This window comes from Typopeltis vanoorti, chromosome 16, assembly GCF_054136105.1.
Source record: "Typopeltis vanoorti isolate ZY-2024b chromosome 16, IOZ_Tvanoo_1.0, whole genome shotgun sequence".
Classification (NCBI taxonomy): Eukaryota; Metazoa; Arthropoda; class Arachnida; order Uropygi; family Thelyphonidae; genus Typopeltis; species Typopeltis vanoorti.
Window position 1 is genome coordinate 59,574,185 of NC_143564.1, and position 18,479 is coordinate 59,592,663.

An 18,479-nucleotide genomic window follows, 5' to 3' on the forward strand; every position below is an offset into this window, starting at 1 on the left:
TCCTTTAAGTAGATATTAAAAGGAGTTGCTGAGAGCGGACATCCCTGTCGGACTCCTTCGTTTATCTCTCTCGTATATGATAGCTTGTGATTTAATCTTATTTGTATTTGATTACTTTCATATATACTTGTGATAGCTTTTCGGATATTATTTGGTATTTGTATTTCTTTTAATATGTTAAATAATATGTTTCTTTTAACTTTGTCAAATGATTTTTCAATGTCAATAAATGCAACATGGGTTTCTAAATTGTATTCTCTTCTTTTCTCTATTATTAGTTTTAAGCAATAGGCTGGGTCTATACATGATCGTCCTTTTCTAAATCCATTCTGTACTTCTTATAGCTCTTATTCTTTTATATTCTATTTCATCTTCTAATCTTTTACTGCTTAACCATTTGTGGTAGGCTTCTTTTATCTTTTTGATTATATCTTTTATTGTATCATCCCAGATCTTCAGTTTTTATATTTTTATTGAATGTTTTGGTCTTTCCTAAGTTTTCATTTGCTGCTGCTTTAAAATCGTTTTTATATTAAGCCATTCTATTTCTATTTCTTGAATTTGTTTTATATTATCTAGATATTGGTTAATTCTTTGTTCAATAGCCATTGTACATTTGTGTCATTCAATAGTCTAGTTTCATAAACAAATGTTTCAAATTTTCTTTCTGTTCATGTTACTTGTGGCCATTTACGTGGTAATCTTTATTTTATTTTAACAAGGAAGTGGTCACTACTTATTTCATATCCACTGTGAATTCTAACATCTAGTGAAAATTTTGATGTCTTTCCATTTAATATAAAATAATCTAATATTGATTTCGATCCTGTTGCTGCCCAAGTATATTTATTTATGTCTTTATGTTTATAGAAAGAATTCATTATTTTTAGGTTATTATAAACTGCAAAGTCAATGCATATTTTTGCCATTCCTGTTTAGAGTATGTGCTCCATGTATTTCATTATTATTATTAATTTTTGTGTTTCCAATTCTTGCATTTACGTCTCCTGCTAAAATTAGGTAATAATTTTTATTTACTTTATTATATATGTTTTGTAGTGATTATAAAAATCAATATTATCCTGTTCTCTTCCTTCTTCTGGGGCATATAAACCAATTATTGTTAACTAGCCTCTATCTATTTTTATTCCAGCTTCTATTATTCTTTCATTCCATAATTTATAATATTTTAACTGTTTTGAAAGGGAGTGATGAATCCAGATCATGACTCTTGCTTGTGCTCTTTGGTCTCTGTCGACTCCATTGTATATCACATTAAAATTTTCGGTTCTCACAGTTCTTTCAATTTCTTTTTTGTTTCAGTGATTACTGCTATTTTAAAATTTCTTACATACAATAGTTGGTCTAATTCTATTTCTTTATATGCTATTCCTCTTACATTCTGGTTTACTATGTCCATTACATTTTGTCGTTTCCGTATTTGTTTTACCTTTTCCATTCCAGGGTCGTTTTCCATAGATTCAATCCGATTATCTTTTTCTATCAACTTACCGGTAGAATTATGTTCTCCATGTCAGGGGACTAGCCTGACGATGGAATAGTTCAGTAGTAGGGCTGCTACCTTAAGGCTTCTGAACTAGCCTTCTTCTGAATTTAAACCCATAGGAGGAATAGGGTATACTGAAAGGGGAATGAGTAGATTATAGAAGAATAATAGCAAGGTTTATATCGAGGACATAGTTGTAAGGCCAGAAATGAAAAGACCCCCATGTCTCTCGAGTACTCTAATAGCATAAGGGTGATAAAATAAGAGGAGTTGGCTAATAAGGCCTTATAGGAAAGATCAAAGTAAGTAGATCTTCCTCAAAGTAGTAGAAGAAGAAGAGGATAGTTCCAGCTAGAGTTCCATGGTAGTGCCACTTCCCTTACAATCAAGATGATTGCCTTTTATGGCCCTGTTGGTTCACGAGTCCTTATTCAGTATAGTCAGACCACCCCACCATGTACACACATGCACGCCCGCGTGCGCACACACACACATACACATGGTGGGCTCCCCATTCCGCCACCCAGGGGATGCACTCTCTAGAGGTCACAGGGTTCCCCCAAGAGATGTAGATATATAACACCTATTAAATAATCACCATCTTCAATACAGTGAACAATTTGATTAAATAATAGCTGATTAATAATCTGTTTACGATAACGGTTCTTCTGAAAGGTCGTAACAGCAAACTTTAGTTCTTTGGTGATATTTTCTTCCTCTTCTTCATTGAAGAGAGAGTTAGCGCGTTTACCAAAAGTAGAAATAATGCTAAGATTTTAGAGAGGATAATGATAATAATAATGACGTGTGACACACAAGCAAGTCTGATATCACGATAGTGAACCGTTAACTTTCAACTCCAAAATAAATTATATTTTCGAATATATACTGTTGAGATGGTTCAAGAACACTTTTAAAGAATCTGTTCCAGCTCCAAATGATGGAAATGTCATCAATATAACTTTCCTGAGATTATAGAAAAGATATTTTTAAGTAATCATGGAAACGGTACACTTATGATGTTTTCTTAATTTAGAGCCGGATTACATTCCTTAGCAATTTGAAAACTTGTGTTGATTATTGATCACTGCCATTAAATTTTGAAACTGTAAAGTAGGTTCAGCATTTCGTCAAGGTTCTGTCCACTCACTGGTATAAATTGCGCTTATATAAACAGTAGTCTGCGCCTAACGTAATATGCAATATCACTTAATTTCATTGATGTCTAATATCGACTCATCACCTCATCCTTTCCTAAAAGCTCTAGTTTACCTGATTTTGCACTCCCACTTACATTTCACTCAACAACACTTTTTCCAGACTCTGAAAACCAAATCGATTCAGATACAAAGAATCTTTCTTGTATAAATCCTTTCTCCTATCGAACTCACTCCATGCATCCACAAACTCTACGCCACCCATCCTGCATAACCTGTGCATTGAGTAATTCGGTATTATGGCCCTCCTTTTGAGCTCTACTTTGTGAGACCGCAGCAACAGGTTCTCTATTTGAACTCTCTCAGTCTTTTCTTTTGTTATTTCCAGTAATTATTTCATGTCCTCTTTCATGCCTCTCTATCTTTCAAATCATTTGTTCCAGCCAAAACGATCAACTTTTTCACTTCACCCTTTTGCAGTATAATAGCCACACCAACTTTATTGCTTTTAGCACCTCTCAAGCCGTGATTTCTCTTATCGCTCACTTCTTTCTTTCTGATATCAGCTGATCCACTCACCTGACGTTTCTGCTTTCCTTACAGCTCTCGCTTCTCGTGCGTGTCACTCCACGTGACCAAACTATCTCCCAACTCTTTATTATTTACATCTGTGATACTAATATTCTCTCGATCAACTCTTTTGCTCTGTCTATCTCAATCTTATCACTTTTATCTTCATTTACAATCCTGTGTGTAGCTCAGTGGATGTGGCGTTTGCGCACCACGGCGCTTGGCCGCACGAAGGAAGACTTGGTTTCGAGTCTAGTCGGCGACTAGAGGAAATTTTCTAAGCCTTTTTTCGACCGGTTCCCGAGTTAGTCGATCTCTGGCACGAGCAAGCAGGTTTTTCCTCCCAGAAACTCGGGTTTTTCGTCCTGTAAACTCAAGAAAATCGACCGTAGAACCCACATTATATCAGACATTAAATATATTGTGTTAGGGATAGGGACCACGAGATGGCGGCACATTTGAGCCGTCTCTCTTCACTGTCTACCGCTTAATTAGTGATAACCTTGGGCAATCTATCTCTGATTGGTACCAGTGAAGATTGAACTGCCCACTCAGTCTCCAAAAGTTAGATAGGGCTAAATGGCCTCGCCAACTCCCCGTATACGGGAATAAAAAAGGCGTTAGATGATTTTTTTTTCCACACACATTTTCACGTGTATTCTCAGTTCCCTCCACCACCTCAATCTCGCGATCTGAGAAGCACTTTTTGTCCCACCCTTTCAGATCATTTTCTGCACCCTTTCCCACTACTATCGTTTTCAAACCATATTCCACTTGCCTTTAGTAATTCGTTTATCTTGCAGGCATTGTACTGTAACTGTATGAAGTCCCTTTGGTTAAATTCTTTAAACAATGATAGCCTTGTGTAGATCAGTGGGTGTGGCGTTTGCATACCACGGCGCTTGACCGCGTGGTATGCAAACCACGCGGTCAAGTTTCGAATCTAGTCGTCGACTAGAGGAAATATTTCTAAGCCTTTTTTCGACCGGTTCCCGAGTTATCGACCGTAGAAACCACATTATTTCAGACATTAAAATATATCTTGTTAGGATTAGGGATTATGAGATCTTCTCTGCGTTCCGGTTAATTAGTGACAGCCTTGAGCCAGCTATCTGTGATTGGGTACCAGTAAAGACTGAACTGCCCACCTAGTCTCCTGCTACCTTCATATGAGATGGGATAACTCACCTTCAATTGAAAAACCCACTAGTCACTATGAGAATAGAACCCAGTTCTTTTCTAGTCGAAGAGCGTAATGATTTTAGGATTGTAACAAAAAGACCATATGTTCCTATGTACTAATAGTTACTTTACAGCCATTTGCAGATACTGATCATCTCTTGATCAGTATCTGCAAATGGCTTCCCGAAGTCTATTCATGTTTTTAATCTCACAACTCAGATGAACGATTATAATACTCACATTAACATGCGTGTAGGATCATGAACACTCTATCTTATTTTGCCCGCCGTGGATATAGTTTGAACATCGGGGATGGTGCAAAAAATGCAGACCACCTGGACTATAATATGGCAGAGCTAACAGCATGCCACTTACTTTGGGATTGAATAAAAAAAAAAAAAAGTTGTGTCGGAGTATCTTATTTTAAACTAAACTTGTATTCAGATCATCGGTAAATAAAATCTCTGCAAATTTCCTTGACGATTAGCGCTTTTTTACAAAAGAAATTGGCATTTGGCAGATAAAAAAAATTGTCCCTGCTCCCATTTTTGGCGAAATTAAGATCCGTGAAACTGGCTGCTGTAATATAGTAACATGCAGCTTTAGTTAATTATAAAAAAAAGAAAAATCAGCTAACGCCTTTTTATTCCCGTATACGGGGAGTTGGCGAGGCTATTTAGCCCTATCTAACTTTTGGAGACTGAGTGGGCAGTTCAATCTTCACTGGTACCAATCAGAGATAGATGGCTCAAGGCTATCACTAATTAAGTGGTAGACAGTGAAGAGAGACGGCTCAAATGTCTGATATAATGTGGGTTCTACGGTCGATTTTCTTGAATTTACGGGACGAAAAACCCGAGTTTCCGGGAGGAAAAACCCGCTTGCCCGTGCCAGAGATCGACTAACTCGGGAACCGATCGAAAAAAGGCTTAGAAAAATTTCCTCTAGTCGCCGACTAGACTCGAAACCAAGTCTTCCTTCGTGCGGCCAAGCGCCGTGGTGCGCAAACGCCACATCCACCGAGCTCAGATTATTATTATGTGTAATTAAATAGCTTTTCATATGATAATAATGTATATTGTTAATTCAGTTCTAATTCAAGAGCCTCCCTGGCTCATCTGGAATAGATCAACGTTGTCACCCATACGGACATAGTGATGGTTCTGGCTCATCGCTGGATTTTATAAAAAAATTGTTATTTTATTATTTTTTTTAATTTTAAATTATTTTGTTAATATAGACATATAGTGGCTATAAAACTGTTTATTGCATTAAGCAAAGCAAAGTACTGTACTTGTCAGTGTTTGTGTTCTGCTTTCGTTAAAGATAATTTTAGTTTTACAAATTATTTTATATCTTCCTAACCACATTATGCTAAAGTAAAGAAAAGTTGATACTGAATAGAATAGTGCAAAAAAAAAAAGAAGAAAAAAAAGGTGATATTTATATATTTTTTTCGAATTGGATGGTAAACCGATCTGCTTGATTTGCAATAATGCATTATGATTTGCAGTACATTGTACAACGACATTATAAAAAACTCTGTGCATCCTGAGATTTTTATTTAATAAGGTCAAAGCACCTTTTGGTAACTTGGTTTGGTAAAATATTTACAAGATCTGCATTACTTAACCTTTGTATTTCCTAGCCTGGCTCCCACTGATGAGATCTCAATAAAGGTCGAATCCGTTCTGGGTAGTGGCCCCTTGCCTGTAATGCATAGCATCATACATCTCCTCAAGGAGATGGGCTTTGCATTAAGGGTAAATATTAAGAATAGTGATCAGAGCTTATTCCAACTTTACCAAGAGTTGCCTAGATTTGTACTACTTTACGGGTCACTTAAACTTGCATTACGTGCAGGCTCACACACACACACACACACACACACACACACACACACACACACACACACACACACACACACACACACACACACACACACACACACACACACACACACACACACACACACACACACACACACACACACACACACACACACACACACACACACACACACACACACACACACACAAGAGTTGAGCATATGGAAGAGATGAGTGTGGCACAACTTATTGAAAACTACCACTGAACTGTCTCGAAACGTTCTCCTGTCTCTTCGCTCTCTCCATCCTCTTATTCTGGGCATATATGGAGTTCCAAAAATCCATAAGGAAAACATCCTACTACATCCCATTGTGGAAGGTATTGATTCTCCGATGTACAAATTTTCTAAACATCTTGCAAAATACCTCAAATGTTTTTCAGGCAAGTTTTCATACTTTATCAATAACACAGCGGACTTTGTTTCATATAATAAGGATGTGACAGTTAATGAAGATGAAATAATGGCTAGCTTCGACATAATTTCCTTGTTCACTAATATCTCAACAGAGGAAGCCATAACATTATTCAAAGACAAGTTATCCAAAAAAAAGGTTAGCCTTACTTGCCCATTGCATCAAGTCCGGTTACTTGATGTAATCAAGTAACCGGACTTGAAAGCCTATATACGAGTATCTTGTACTATATAGAAGATACTTGTATATAGTATTTTTGAAATAGATTCCAAGATACTATATACAAACAAAATCATGGTCTGGCGATGGGTAATCCTTAATCCCCTGTTCTTGCAAATATTTACTAGGAGGATTTTGAAGCCAAGGCTATCTCTCCTTTGCTTTACCACCTAAAGTTTGAAAACGTTATGTGGATGACATTTTGCACATGATTCCCTAATGGATTTCCCAGAACATCTCACTAGTCGACATCCAAGTATAAAGTTCACAGCAGAGCTTGAAACTGATAGATCCCCGCCTTTTCTAGAGGTAAAGCTCACCTGCTCTTCTGGTAAACTTAAAATATTTCGATGTATAGAAAGCCTACACATACCAACAGAATACTTCCTAGTCAGTCCCATCACTTCCTTCCCCAAAAACTTGGAATAATTTCTACCTTGGGACATAGAGTTTGCTCTCTTCTTAATGATTCAAATGAAGTTCAAAAAGAAATCAACTAACCTAAAACTACTTTCGTACTTAATGGATGTTCTGAGAGAATTATCGAAAAATTCCTTCTTAATCCTCATAGTCATCACACAGAAGAAATAAATGCATTTAAAGCCAATATATCTATCCCTTACAAAAGTTCAGTTTTACAAAAATTAGCTAAGGTTCTAAGAAAATACAATATAAGTACTTTGTTCACTCCACTTCCAAAAATCCGCTCCTTAATAAGCCACCCAAAACCATGTCATCATCATCATCTTAAATAACCTGGTGTGTACAAAATATGGTGTGATTGTGATATTCCTTATTTTGGCTAGACGGACAAATCTATTGAATTATGTATGGAGGAACATGAGTGACATTGCTTATAAGGGACAGCGAGCCAGTGCCTTATCAAGCCATATCCTTTTCTCGGCTGATTCTAATGACGAAAACTCAAGTCATACAGTCCGCTGGGACAGCTCTACTAACATCTTTCGTTGCCATGATGAATTGGAGAGAAAAATCGTAGAATCTAGGTAAATCATCCTCAACCCTGAACATCTAAATAATAACTTGAGCTACAACCTCCCAGATAGTCATTCAGCTGTAATCATGTACTGGCGTTCACGTGATGCTGCAAGCACGCACTCTCACAATAATGCAACAAACGAAAGAACAGTATAGATACAACTACAACGTTATCATGCTAATTATGTATAGAGACTCTCTATGTTGTTCATAGTTTTTTAACCTTCAGTGTTTAGTGTTTTTTCTTTTCTTTTATAATGTTCCCTGATGAAAGCTGTTTTAAGCCGAAACTACTCGTGTTTTACTATTACCCCCCCCCTTTTTTTTTTTTACCTAACTCTCGGTTTAAGTCATTCAACTCTATTTTACAATATGTATTTCAACCGAGTTAATAAATCGTCATATATATATATATATATATATATATATATATATATATATATATATATATATATATATATATATATATATATATATATATATATATATATATATATATATATATATATATATCATTCAGTTTCTACAAAAACGTGTGAATGATGGTATTCAGTAAAGCAAGTAATATTTATAGATGACTAAGTACAAATCACTGATTCTGTAGATTTACCGTTCTTCGTGATTTTTTAAAACTTTTTTTGTATTTATTTGTTATTTATTTTTTTATTAGTTTGTCATTCAGTGCTCTAGTTTTACGTGGCTGTTAATTCCAAGATGGCCACGGAAAAGTTGCGTAGGCTGAAGTATTCAATTCATAAATGTTCTAGCTATTCATCATGTTATGTTCCTGAGTAAGTTGTCTTGTGATCGATGTGTGTATGTTATGAGTAATGTATGGGCTTAAGTATATATAGTAGGAGACCGTATTCGCCGAGTATTACGAAATTTTGAAGTCGTATTTCTTGAATGCGTGCATTCAACTGCTGGTGACTTGGAAGTGTGCAGTATCACCTAACTTTTCGCTTGTCACAGTGTGCATGGCATTTCTTATTTTGTTGCTGAAAAATATAAAATACATATTTGGAAAGTATAAAAATACAATATATATTTTATATTTTCCATCAGTACTGGAAATATAAATGCATATGTAATAATTAAATCTTCCAAAACTTGTGAATCAATTGAAGGCATGTTTCAGGTGTTGGTAAACCATATTCCAACCCATGTTTTTTTTTTTTTTTTGAATTAATTGAAGTACATGAAAAGCAGAAATAGCGTTTTAAATAAACCTTTCCACTTAGATTTCTTTGGTGATTATAATAATTAAGCAACATTACACTAAACTGCGGTTAGATTTAGGAAGCCTTCTCAATCATCGATGATTCCTCTCTCCCTTTCAAGTGGTCGGATGAATGAACATGCGCAAAAAAGAAAAAAAAAGTTTGAAAATAATGTATCAAATTATAAATTAAGTCAAGCATACTAGAAAATTTCATATCGGTAATTAATTGGATATGAGTGGTCAAACAATGTTGTAACCTTTTACTGACATCTCGTCAGATACTGATCATGGGTGAAAAGTTGTTATGAACATAAGGGGATTTTCTGAAGCAATTGATGAAATAGACAAAGTAGAGAAGATATTAAGGCATGAAAAATTTTGTGTTTAGAACAGCTGGGTGTACTATGCATCACATTTTTACTTTAAGGAACATTATCGAACAAAGCATAGAATATAGAAGCCCGTTATATCTTAATTTTATAAATTTTGCTAAAGTATTTGACATTAACCATAATATTGACAGAGAAATGTTATGGTTAATTATTAAAAGTTCCCGACATTCCACAGTTCCAATGGAGTTGCGTTATTGCACAGCAAACAACATCTGAATGGTTTGAGATAAGATCTGGTGTAAGGCAGGGTAGTGTTTTACAGGTGCAAGAAGAGGAATTAAACTGAATCCAATGTCACAGAAGATCTAGATAATGCTGATGACATAGTTTTGATATTATCAAAATACCATGATATATGAATAAAATTGGAAGACTTGTATAAAACAACTGAAATGGTTGATCTTAAAATAAATCTGACTAAAACAAAAGTGCTTAAACTAAACATCAAATGCCACCAAGAGATCAAAATCAAACCACATGCTATACAAGACGTTAAGAATTTTACGTATTTGGGAGTAAACATAGATACTGAAGGTGAAACTGAGAGGAATATAATGCAAAGACTGAAAAATGCTAATACTGCTTTCAGAAAATTTAATATATGAAAATCCTCAAAATATCATAATAAAACCAAAATGATCTTCAGTAACAATTTAAGGCTATAATATTATTATATGGATCAGTGACATGGAAAGCTGACCAAAAAACAGGAAGTTGTTATTATACGACACCTCCAGGGAGTTCTAGGAGGGAGGGCACCTACTCTACATCTTTCCGTAATCATCTACACCAGCGCCATCCACTACCTACCACCACTATCATTTTCACAGAAATCACAAACATCCATGCCCATGGTGGGATTCGAACCCACAGCCTTTTGGCTGGAGAGCGGATATGCTAACCACTCGGCCAACTTTTTTTATTTATTTTATTTTTTTATTTTTTAAAGAATATACAGTTAATTATATTTACATATCATATATATAATTATATATAACACTTATTATATATTTAACAATCTATATATTCTACAAGATAAATCATATATACATCTGTACAGCGAAATGACATTCACATGCAATGAAGTTGGAAGCACTCTTTTTTCCTGCAGTAGGAGATCTGTTCCAAGTGACTCAGGCGCTGTTTCCTCTGGAGGTGGAGAGTTAGTATCCTTCCGTATTTACTTCCGATTTGCCCCATTTCCGCTAGGAGTGATGAAGGTGTCGTTCTGTTGTTGGTTAGAGGGTTCGTCTGATGTAAGGTTGGAGGTTAATTGTGTCCATTCTTCTGTAGTCATTCTTCTAGACTGTACTGAATTGGTGATCTCCTCCTGGATGTAGTGATGTAATTTAGATATTGTTCTGGGACTATCTTCCCTTTCATATGCTTGGTCGCACCTGTGAGCCCAAATTGTATACATCATTAGGATTAGAACAATTGTTTGCACCCTGTTTATATGTTTTCCTTTTAGCCAGAATAACATTTTTTCATTGATTACTTTGATTTTGGGAAGCCATCTTTTAACGGCTTTCCAAGTTACTTCTGCTTCCTTGCAATATAACATTAGGTGGTATAGTGTTTCCGGTTCCTGGCAAAACTGACATGCTGCATGCCCTTCAAGGGGTATACCTTTAGCCACTATCCACATCTTGGGTGGTAGGCAGGCATGGTGCACTTTAAAGAAGAAGGTTTTATACCGTGGATGTATTGGGAGCTTGAAGATATTGTTTAATACCGGACTGAGTGTGATTTATCCTCTTCTTAATTCTTTATGTTGTGGTACCTCTCGGCCAACCAGGCCAGCAGTTAATAAGTTAAATGAAATAGTTTTCAAGCCAAATGTCTCTGTAAAATATTATGGCCCCAACGTATACCAAATGATGACTTACATAAGCTGACTGCACACACAAAAAAAGTCATCACTGATGAAATAAAAAAAAAACAGCTATCGGATTAAATTGGACATATACTTAGAATGGACAGCAGAGAGAGAGAGATTCCTCAAGTTGCTTTAACATGGATCCCAGAAGGAAAACAGAAAAAGGGAAGGCTTAAGTTAACTTGGCAGAGAATGGAAGAAGAGAAAAGACGACTTGCTGGCTGGCTGGCTGGAAGAGTTGGAGAGAAGGTGAACTGGTTGCTCAGAACAGAGGCTTCTAGAAGTAGCAGATCTTGGACTTATGTACATAAAGCATGAAGAGGATAAGTAAGTAATTGACATTTTACGAATGATAAATAACTAGGAAGTATTACAAGGTATGAAGTGTAAGGCAACTGATGTGCAAATGGCGTATGAATAAGCAGTGTGCAGAATCTTTAATGAGAAAACACAAAAGCAATGATATTCATAATGATGTTATTATTTAATAGTTTGCAGTTGTGTATAAATATAGGGATTTTACTCATGAGAACAATTTTATTTTCTGTACTGTAATATTTCTTGTATATGATAATCTGGAGAGCAGGAAATTGGTTGCCAGAAGTGGTTGTGAATGCTTCATCAAAGAATGATTCTAAGAGGGGGGGGGGGGGGGAGTATGATGTGGGTTATATGAATAATGGTTTTTCTTCAGTGAGCTTTTTGACTTTGTGGAAATACCTGTATAATAAAAATAATATTTTATTCATCTATATATTCATGTAATTTATTGAATATTATGTAGTTGAGGAGTTAGTCCACTCACAGTACAAAACTATAGGTTTGTGAAAAACCTTTTGTGGGTGGGTGCTACATAATTAAAAAAGGAATAAATTTATTACTTACTTGGAATATAAATTATGTTGTCAATTGTATTGGAATGCCTGAGAAAAATTGACCCCAAATATTACCTTCTTAATTAAGGTTGCAATCTACTTCAGCCTATATCACAGAAGTAAGCCTATAATCAGCTTTCCATATATTTCGTAGAAATTTATTGGGTTGACCATTCTTAATACATGATTGTCTCTTGTTCCAATGTAACATTGGCCTCCATTGATGATTTCACACATCATTCTGCTTCATCACACAAAGGAATATGGAAGTGAGTAGTAATGTGCAGAGCATTACACCCACACACACCTTAAAAACTTGATGAAAGTTCATAGTTGTGGTACTGAAACTAAAAAAAAAAAAAATAACTTCACTGAAGCATTTTCATCGAATTGAAGAACATGGATCCAGAGGTAGCCTAGCTGATACAAGACATTCCTACATCATCATGCTTTACAGTCAGGACCAGGCATTGCAAGTCATAGTATCAGCTAGGTTACCTCCAGATCTATGTTCTTCAATTCAATGAGAATGCTGCAGTTAAGCTATTTTTTTTTTTTTTTTTAGTTTCAGCACCACTACAGCTATGAACTTTCATCAATTTTTAAAGTGTGTGTGTAATGTTCTGCACATTGCTACTCACTTTACCCTTTAATTACCCTTGAATCTTCAGGGTAATTGTGCCTCTGTAGTGCAGTTGGAAGAATGATGGTATGTTGCATCCTTCAGTTCGAAAAGGCCTAACTTCAATTGAAGGTGAATTAGCCAGTCTCATACAGAGGTAGCAGAGTTTTTTCTCCTGGAAACTCCAGTTTTCCATCCTGCATACAGACAAATCAGTCTTGAGAACACACACAATTTACAGACAAAAAATACTAGTGGTGGTGGTGGTGGTTGGTAGTAGATGGTGTTGTGTAGATGATGGTAGTTGTGATTCGCTGTAGTTGGTGGATTAAGTGGTGAGTTCAGAGAGCTGTAGAGTAGGTGCCCTCCCTCAATGAGTCTTTGGACTTCTCGGAGGTGTCACGAAATAATCATAATTGCATTGTAGATTTTTGTGGAAGACTGCTTGACAATATATGCTATGATCCTCAGATCTATTTCTGTGCAAATTTGTTGCCTTCTTAGTTAAAACTTATTTTCATACAGAGCTCTTCATATTTTAAAGTGCAAGGGAAGTTTAGTGCAATTTCCAAGACCGAGTACAAGATCAATTTTTGATATGGCATGGAGAACAGACCTTAACTACTTTAGGAAGGTTGCCAAATGAATTTCAGTTCAAGCTGCATTCCTTTTGTATGATTCTCATCCAGTGCATTTCAAATTATGCAAAACCCTAAGCGAGCATATTTGTTGAGCACTGCTCTCATCCATGAAAAGTTGTAAACCTGAAAGAAACCTTTCTTCCTCGCTGGTCAGCATTTTTCTTTGAATCAAGAGGTGATTTCAGCTGTAGAGGGATATTTTGCAGCTCTTATTGAGAACCCCTACAGGAACCGGATAATGGCTTTGGAGCATTGCTGGAATAAATGTATTAGTCTTAAGGGAGATTATGTTGAAAAATAAAAATAATTTTGAAATTATAAATTCATTGTTAGGCCGAGAACTTTTCAGGTCGTCCTCGTATGTTCTCTTCGGCATTTCACATGAACATTAGAAGAATGACAGGGTAGCATTTTGTAAGATCTCTAGCAGAATGATGGGTAGGGATGTGAAAAAGATATTGCATTCATTATTAAGAAGGGAGAAGTTATTGTTAAGCAAAACTCAATGATACATCCTTGCTTATTCATGTTGATACTGCACCAGAGAATGTTGAGCCATAAAGTCCCCCATGAGAATTATGTGCTGAGGCATTTGCAGTGTAAGATTAAGGTTGATCTTATTCTCTGAACCCAATGACAAATTAGAAATCCCACTTTCTGATGAATGGTCACAGTTTGCAGATCAGTATTTTGTTGGACATGCTGGAAAGGAGGTTGTTTACCACTAGGATTGAGCAGGACCATCTCTAGTTCTGTCTTTACATACATAGCTCATGGCAAAAACATGATGTTAAAAAAAGAGAATCATGATGTCATTATATATTAACAGAATTGAAGAATTTAAAATATTTTAAGTTAAAACTTTGAAGAAAAACACAGATCTAATCCAAGGAGTATATATCATTATAAATTCAGATCTAAGTTTGTAATCCAGGTCACAGCTTCAGGAGCCACTTGTAAAAAGTCATTCCAGTCACTCTGATAAGCACAGAAGGTGCATTCAATCTTTACAAATAATGATGAAATACCTTAGGTGAGATCCTCAATGGGTTTTAAATATGTTTCTTGCAGGCAAAAATAAGCTGATGTGTTTCTGTAGAAGGATCTTGATATCATTGATATTTTGGCAGAATCCATGGCATTTTTACTAAGAATTTTCCTATTCTTTTGGCTTTGTAGACCTGTCTGATTTGAGAGGTTAAGAACTTACCTTTATCTGGCTTGTATTTGTCAATTGATTTTGGGAAGTATGGATGACCATTGTCCATCTCTTCTTCTGGAAAAAGTGTAATTATAATAATTTCTATCATAAGCTCTCACAATGAGTCAAAAGACTCATTGTGAGAGCTTATGTTTCAATCATATCCCCTCTCCTCCTCCTCCTATCCACCAATTTCTGCAAATTGCATTTTCTTAATTTGTCTTCATATTGAGCATTTCAGAAACCATTTGGATTGCTGTGACCAAATCTGTCACAGCAATCCATATGTTCCTGATTAAAGACTTATACAAGGGAACCATAACATCCTTACTTCTGTAAGTCAGTGCCCTCCACATCATTCCCATTAGCTGCCATGCTGTCCTCACAATTTAGCAATATATCCCCAAGTTTTAGGTCCTTGTCCATAATCATTCCCAGATCTCTCATCTCCTCTACCTCTTCTAAGATATTTCCACTGATTGTGTACTCTTTATTCAATGCATTTGGCACCTTATTATAATATTATTATTATTATTATTATTATTATAATTTATATGGGCACTTCATGGAGTCAAGACTCATCGCAGGATACCCACTCTATCCATTAACACAATACCTATCATACATCTCCTTAAATCTGTTCACTGTTGGGCACTCACAACCACCTTTTGCAATCCATTCCAAGTGTGACCCTTTGTTTTCCCCCCTCCTCGACATGTATTGAAAAATTTCTTCAGTGTCAGTCTTATAGAATTCCTTTATTAACTTCTAAGTTTCTGTCATATTCCCTGTCTGCCTGTCAGCTAAACTCTGCAACCCACACATCTTCAGTCTATCCTCATAGAGAATATTCTACAGACCTGCCACCATCTTGGTCGCTCGTCTCTGAATCCTTTCCACCATTTCCCAATCCCCAAAAACGGTGATCTAATCTGTGCACTGTAGTCAACATGTGGTTGAATAATAACTCCTATAAAGGCTTATAATGGTCACTCCCACCAACTGGAGAGTGATTTGACACCTCATTTCTAATAACATCCTCTGATGAGATGATCAAATCCAAACCTTCAGTCCTCGTGTACCCTCTGTTACATACTGCCTGAGGTAGTTGTCCCTCAAAAACTCAAGAAACTAATTTTCTTTGCTTTCAGTTGCTATCTCATCATCTCAGTCTATGTTGCCCATAATGATCACCCTTTTCTTATTTGCTTAGCTCATTTGATTATACATTTCATGGTCACTACCATCCACATTACCAGGTCTATAACATCTAAGTATTTCATTCTGTTCACTTCTATCTCATATCATACTACTTAAAACCATTGGCACTATTTCCCTCCTGCATCTCTACCTTGTATGGATGCTCTTTCTCTATCATCAATAGCACTCTCCCTCCTTTTTTACTCTTTCTATCTTCACGAAACACGTGATGTTATCCTCATCTAACCATGTTTCACTTATTCCAACAATTCTTGGGTGAACAGCCTCAATTAATGCAACCATTTCATTTGCCTTGTTTCTTACACTTCTAGAATTTGTATACAAACATAACTCATTCCTGGATCTACAGCAAGTTTCAAGTATTAGATGCGACTTCTCCATACTTGAGCCATTTCTTTTTCTTCTTATTTATCTTAAAAATCTTCTTCATATCCAACTGTTTTCCTGTGATCCCAGGTCATCCCCTTCCCTTTTTTGTCTGCACATGCATTCACATCCTCTTGGAGCATCATCCTTTCTCACAGCATGAGAAAGGATGATGCTCCAAGATATATTGATAATAATATTGTTTCTGAAATGAGGTATGTGAAGCATTTAATGTACACTGATATAATTAAGAATAAATCAACACTAAAGGCTTATATTGAAGATAATTTATTGAAGATTTATTTGAATATATCTTCAATGTTTTTGTCAAAAAGCATTGTTGATTACATTTTTTTTTTATTTCAGAAATATACTATGTGATAAGCCAAGTGATCAGTCTTCTAGATGGTCATCTGATTCTAATAATCCTCCTCAGGTAAGGATTTTATGTAGCATTCAAAAATTAAACTTTTCCTAACTCTTAGTTATTTGGTTATATTAGGAAATCAGTTTGATTGCTGGGTTTGCTGGGTTACAGTTACAAGCTAACACACATTTAAGTTGAATTAAACTGTTATTTCAGTTTTTTTTTTTGAGTGCCAAATAAATGAGAGATCACTGTATTAATGAAGAGGGAGAAAAAGTCTTAATGGATGAACTTGATAGTGAAATGTGTTAAAAAGAAAAGTAATAGCTTTTGAACCTCAAAGATTTAAAAATCTTAAAAGTTACAAATCTTGTTAGCTCATTTGAAATAATGTAGTCGAGACTGTTATAGCGACGAGTTTACTGCAAATGTCTGCATTTGAAGTTAGGAAAAAAAGTTTCTGAAATATGGGGTTGTCTTATACTCTGGTATATAATCTGAACCTTTGACATTCGGCAATGGGGAAACATTGCCATCCTAATGGCAATGAAACATCCTAATGAAACCTTACTGGTGTGATCACATGAATTACAATACATAAAAAAACTGGTATTAACATAATTGCTTGCATTTGTTAATAATTGGTGGATTTTTATATTGAGGAGATATTTATAGATATTATCATAATATTTAATCCTACCATAGAGATGATCTCTGTTTCTAACAATTATTTTTTTAATTCTGAGTGTACCTATATGTTGTTATATGCACAAGGGTTCACTCGAGTTGGTGCAATGATCTTAACTCTTTCTTTCAGAATCCAAATAATCACTGACTCAAGACCAAAATACAAAATAAACACATTTAATATAAATTTAATAAAATAATAATCAACTCCTCCCCCATTCCCCTTCCTTCTCGTCAACAAGATTTTAAAAATGCCATCACCATACCCTACATCCGTGGCACATCTGAAAAAATAGCCAAGATACTAAAACAGTACAATCTATACACAGCATATAAGCCCCACCGCAAACTGGCTACCCTTATCCGTTCTACGAAAGATCAGCTCCCTCCTCTCTCTCTGCCTGGAGTTTACAAAGTACTCTGTTCCTGTAAGCTGGCGTACTTTGGACAGACAGGCAGATCAGCATCCATCCGTCTAGAGGAACACAAGTTTTACATCTTCAAACACAACTATGGCCATTCAGGCTTGGCTGACCATGTTTTGGACACCACCCACAGAGTATCATGGAAGAAAACCACCATGCTCCACCACAGCAAATTCAAGAAAGAGAGACTTTTCTTAGAAGCAGCAGCAGCTCTCAAAAACCAACCAAATCTCAATAAATACGGTTGCATTAAGCTTCCGAAGATTTGGGAAACACTCATCACCAGAGTTCCCACCTTACATTCCAGGCCACCTACTACCCTTAGAGGGCGCTCTACCTAGATAGGACTTTAGTGTCACCCACGTGGTTGGGCTTAGTATTGTTTGTTATTTGTGCATATGTTACATTAATTGTTTTTGTAATCCCCGTAGATGTCCTAGTGACTAGGACGAAATATAGGAAGTATTAAATTCTATTTTAATTCTTTTTGAGTGTTGTAAAAAATCCATTAAGCCTCCAACATGATGTCCTCACAGCACTTAAGCCTCCACACACGTAACTACAAATTAATTGGATCCAAGGCCTTTTAAAAATAAACTTACACTTAAGACTAGACTAAACACTTTGTTTGCACAATCACAAAA

The 18,479-nt window shown here is 35.8% G+C and overlaps 1 protein-coding gene across 1 annotated transcript in view; it reads left to right on the forward strand.

The window, feature by feature from the left end:
* Positions 1-8,651: 8,651 nt before the first annotated feature.
* Positions 8,652-18,479, forward strand: part of muskelin (muskelin 1) — a 411,065-nt gene continuing 401,237 nt past the window's right edge. Inside the window, exons 1-2 of the mRNA XM_090406668.1 lie at positions 8,652-8,728; positions 16,723-16,792. Of these exons, the coding sequence (XP_090262794.1) occupies positions 8,652-8,728; positions 16,723-16,792 (147 nt within the window). The remainder of the gene's footprint in view (positions 8,729-16,722; positions 16,793-18,479) is intronic.